The sequence below is a fragment of the Poecilia formosa genome, unplaced genomic scaffold, assembly GCF_000485575.1.
Source record: "Poecilia formosa unplaced genomic scaffold, Poecilia_formosa-5.1.2 Scaffold189, whole genome shotgun sequence".
Classification (NCBI taxonomy): Eukaryota; Metazoa; Chordata; class Actinopteri; order Cyprinodontiformes; family Poeciliidae; genus Poecilia; species Poecilia formosa.
In genome coordinates, this window is record NW_006800128.1 from 977,021 (window position 1) to 982,118 (window position 5,098).

A 5,098-nucleotide genomic window follows, 5' to 3' on the forward strand; every position below is an offset into this window, starting at 1 on the left:
CTCTACACTTCAAACTTCCAGCATAAGACTGACTTATGTCATCTACAGAAATACTTAGGTTGCAGTTGTTCGGTGTATCAGAGATGGACAAGAGGCTGAGTACACAGAGCTGGACAGTAGTGGGAAGTAACAAAGTACAAGTACTTCATTACTGTAAATTTTTCATGTATCTGTACTTTACTTAAGTAGATTTAATAATGGATACTAGCTGTACAGAGACACATGTTGCATCTGCGATGAAAAAAGTTGTCACTCATGCGCTGAATTATTGTGTGGAGGTGTTGACTGAGGTGTCACATATATGGGACAATGCTGTGACCAAAGTGCAATATATTGATATGACATTCAGGAACGATCCGATTCTTCTGGATGGATCTTTACTGAGAAGCAATTTTGAAGGTAAAACTTAATTTTTTTTGTGTCACGTAGCGGGGGGTGCTGGTCTTTACTTGGTCTTGGGTAGGTGGCCTTGACTACAACTCTGCTACGTGGCTCCTCGGTTGCATGTCCTCCCCCACCCACCTTCTTTCCATCCCCTTTCTGATGGATTTCTTTAAAAATAAAAGCCACTAGTGGCAAAAAAAAGTGAAGTTCATGTTATGTTAGGACAGGAGACAAGATGTTTTCATCCCTGAAATTATGATGCATAGAATCACATATCTAAGTCTAAACTATGTTACAGAGTAAACATAATAAAAACATGCTTTATCTGTGGCATTGTTCATTAAAATGGCACATTTCTAATGTATTAAAATTAAATACGATCGGGTTCACTTAATGATATTGTATTAGGGATTAGCAAGTACTTTTACTTTTAATACTTAAGTATTTTTTAAAAGCCAGTACTTTTTTTTACTTTTACTTAAGTACAAATGTTAATGTGGTAGTTTTACTTTTACTTGAGTACATTTTTGTCTGTGTATTTGTACTTTTACTTATGTACATTTTTTGAGTACTTTCTCCACCACTGGATCTGGTGGACCACTTTGTGAATTGGTGAGGGAACAATCAAATCATCTTGAATGTAAACAAAACAAAGGAGATGATTGTAGGTTGCAGTTGGGTATAATCTCTAAGTTTACCAAGAGGTTACAGCCAACATGTTGAAGACCAAGTCTCTGTGATCCCAACAGCCTGACATATATATTGCACATGCTCAGTGTGGATGTGGAGGTGGTTGTGTTCCTCCTGACCTCTGACAGTCCAGGCAGAGCGTGGTCATGCAGGCAGGACAGTTCAACACGGCGTCACTGCTGGGGAGGCGATGGTTCTGGCCAGCCTGGGACCGGGATGCTGTGCTCTGATGCTTTCTGCCGTTATACCTTCACAGGACGAAAGAAAGCCGATTTACACTGAGAGGAAAAACATTGTTGTCCTGCACTTTCATAGCAGGAAAAAGGACATGCCGGTACCTCCTTGCGTCCACCCAGGCCTGGTCCCTGTCGTCCTCATCTGGGTCATACAGCAGCTCATCGTTACTGGGAACAATCCGCTGCCTACGCCGCCGGTCTGTGGAGCTGCCTAGAGTACAGATTCAGATCACTGTTCAAGACTCAACATGGCCACTTAAACCAGGTGACTGTTTTTTCCTCCACACTTTCTAACTTTAAACAGAGAGTTTTCCTGCTGCAGGTCAGTTGGTTAGGGTTAGGGTTAGATTTTACTTAAAACTCAATACACGTCAGGGGTGTGCTGTGGTGGCGCAGGGGTTAAGCACAACCCACATATGGAGGCCTTCGTCCTCGACGCAGCTGTCGCAGGTTCGATTCCCGGCCTTGGTGACCTTTGCTGCATGTCTTCTCCCTTCTCTCATTACCCACTTTCCTGTCAATTAACTATCAAATAAAGGCCACTAGAGCCAAAAACAAATCTTAAAAAAAAAACTTCTGAATTAGAAAAAAGCATCTTTCAGAATTCTAGCATGGAGTAAACAGAGACAGTTACGGTAATCCTAACTGACCTGATATAGGCATAGAGAGAAAGAATAAAAGGTCTTTTTCATGATGGACCGTGCAGACTGATCTCTTACCTGGTGTGTCGTCGTCCTCTGAGTCAGAATCAAAGTAGACCTTATCGTACATCTGAGGTTTGGAAACACAGGAAGCTCCAGCACTTCCTCCACCTGTGGGATCTGTCACGGAATATTTATGTCAGTTTATTTGAAAATGAACTCACAATGTTCAATTTAAGGCTGAAACAATCTGAGACATCAGTTACTTAAACAATCATCAACTAACTTCGTAATTATCTAATTATTAATTAGGCCATACAGACTCACTATAAGGCCATTTGCTGGAGGAATAACACAATTAGAACAGTAGTGAAGCCAAAACTGTACAGGACACATTATTTTGCATTTAAGATGTCTCTAAATCTGTTCTCATACGCTTTGCTATTTATTTTGCAATTTACTTTTAATAGTCAACCCTCTGAATTTCTACAGAATAATTTCCAGACAAACTCTAAATAGTGTGAATCATTTTGATTCATTGAGACGCAAACCTTGTAGAATGGCAGTTAGGAGTGTAAACCAACTTACCAGCTGCTGGTCCCCAGGTTCCCTCCATGGTCCGGATAGTGGAGCTAAGTTCAGCCTCCATCTCTTTTTCAAACTCATCCTCACTGGATGACTCGCTCTCCCCTGTCAGGTACTCCCGTATCAGCTTCTTCTTCTGCTCCGGGGTTCCGTTCAGCAGCACGTCCAGCTCGTCCTCTGAGCTGAAACCAAGTGAAACGTTCTTATGCAAACACATTGTTGCCTTATGTCCCTCCTTTCTGTCCCATAAAAGGTAGAATAGACGTATCCATAGATACTATCGCAAAAGTTGAGATACTTTTGTGACACCTTTGTCACCTTTAACCTTTTTGCAGGAAGGTTAAAGGTGACAATACGAGTATTCAAAAATAAATGACCTTTTCTTCCAACTAGTGTTGGACATAAACACTAAAATCACATGAGCTGTCAGTGTGTTTAATGAAGACCCTTCATGCGCTGCCTTACTCTGCTGCTTATTGCCAGAAATAAATCCATGCTCTCAACATAAAACCCTGACAGTTAGGACTAGGCTTCAATATATAACCACCGCGTGCGTTTTGTTTACATGTTAGCATCCAGCTAGCCTTTCGCTCCTAGCCTCATGCTAATGGTTCAAAGCTAATGTGTAGCATACCTGCTCTCAGCTCGCTCTTCGTCGCTCGGTTCCTCAATTTCATACGAGTCAAACTCCTGGGGTTTACTCAACTTGTTCATTCTGTAGACAGAAAAAACAAAACCTATAACAAGAGAAAATAAATCCAATCCACCTGGATGTGAAGTAGCTTCTTCTTCGTTTACATTTATTGGACGCTGACTAATTTAGAAGTAACTTTAGCGCCACCTAGTGGACTAGAGAGCAAAGCAAATGTGTCTAAAATATTTAATTGATGTTTTATTATAAATAATAACCCAAATGAATCTGGTACCGTACCAGGTGAAAAAACAATTATTCCATAAAAATAATAGGATGTTTTGCCATGATTTGGAGCAAGGTCCAGCCACAACATCTCTATTAAATTTAAATCCAGACTTTGAATAGGCCTCCCCAAAAGCTTTATTGTGTGCCTTGACTTTCTGGTTTGTTTCCCTGCTGAATAACTCAAATCTACTTAAGCAAAGACCTTGTTTAGATTTTGTTTTAATATAAGGTTTAGATATGACTGGTTGTAATTCCTATACCTGTGCTGTCGGAAAGCATAGTAAGTATAGGAAAGTATATGTAATTTATTACAGTGTGGTATTGTGAGCTTGTTAAAGATAAAACATGATGGGAATGACGGATTCTAACAATTAGTCAGATGTGCAAAGTCTGTTTTAGCTGATTATAAGAATTTTAAAACAACTCAAGCTGAAAATATCTGAATGTGATCTGAGATGACCCTTTAAATTCAGAAACTAACGGTTCAATATTCTCCCTCACAATTTTCTGTTATTGATCAGAATTCATTAATTACAGAAAATCCTATAGATCCTACACCAGTAAACCAGCTTAGAAAAATATGAATAACCGCCATGTTTGAGTTCTTTCTGAATTGATGGGCTACAGTTTTTCCTCAAATGCTTTGGCACATTTTTCTGATCAGAATAAACATTTTTATCAATTTTTTTAAAATTAGGAATATATCATCTGGATGCCTGTATCTCATTATTTGGCCTGTGATGTCACCGTCTACACCTTTTGGTCCACATTCTGGACATATCAGCTCCTTGCAATCAAATCATTTACACAACCACCACTGCTCTGGATATGGGGGCAATTTTCATGCAACCCAGACCACTTCTTGTAGATGCTTTAATCCTTATCAAAGGTATTTATTTAAGGGAAATATTAAAATTTAATGTGATTGAAATAAATCAGTACTGAGCACATTTAAGGATCTTTGTGCAGGAGATTTAATACAGGAAGAGCTGCCTTAGAGCTCCCACGTTAGCTTAACATTCCTTCAATATTTCCTGAATATTTTGGCCAGTTAACTTTGGAAAATTGTTGAAATTCAGTCCCAGTTGAGGGTTTTCCAGCATTTTCCCAGCTATTTTAAAGTTATGCCCCAGTATCTCAATAGGCTTCAGGACAGGACTTTGATTAGGTCACTCCAAATCTTCAGTTTGTTTTTCTGAAGAAAAACAAACTGAAGATTTGTTTTTCTTCAGTTCTTCAGTATTCAGTTTCTGAATACTTTCTGAAAGTATTCAGAAAGTTTTTCTGAATACTTTCAGAAAAACAAACTACCAGTTTGTTTTTCTGAAGAAAAACAAACTGGTAGGCTTGCTGGTGTGTTTGGGATCATTGTCCTGCTACAGAGCCCACGTTGGTTTCAGGAGGTTTCAGGCAGCTTGGCGTTCTCCTTCAGGAGAATCCATGGCTCCATTTATCACAGCAAGTCTTCCAGGTCAAGAAGCAACAAAACAGCCCCAGACCATCATGTTACAGTAAAACATAGCAGCATGATTTACTGCTGGTATGAGGTTCTTCTTCTGAAACCTATCGTTACTTTACACCAGATGTAACGGGGCACACACCATCCAAAAAGTTCAACTTTTGTCTCGTTAGTCCACTGAATG

The 5,098-nt window shown here is 39.5% G+C and overlaps 1 protein-coding gene across 1 annotated transcript in view; it reads right to left on the reverse strand.

The window, feature by feature from the left end:
* Positions 1-3,352, reverse strand: part of eapp (e2f-associated phosphoprotein) — an 8,090-nt gene extending 4,738 nt beyond the window's left edge. The window contains exons 1-5 of the mRNA XM_007566267.2: positions 3,171-3,352; positions 2,540-2,718; positions 2,030-2,131; positions 1,413-1,521; positions 1,194-1,322 (exon numbers count right to left, since the gene is read on the reverse strand). Of these exons, the coding sequence (XP_007566329.1) occupies positions 1,194-1,322; positions 1,413-1,521; positions 2,030-2,131; positions 2,540-2,718; positions 3,171-3,250 (599 nt within the window). The 5' untranslated portion in view covers positions 3,251-3,352. The remainder of the gene's footprint in view (positions 1-1,193; positions 1,323-1,412; positions 1,522-2,029; positions 2,132-2,539; positions 2,719-3,170) is intronic.
* Between the last annotated feature and the right edge of the window lie 1,746 nt (positions 3,353-5,098).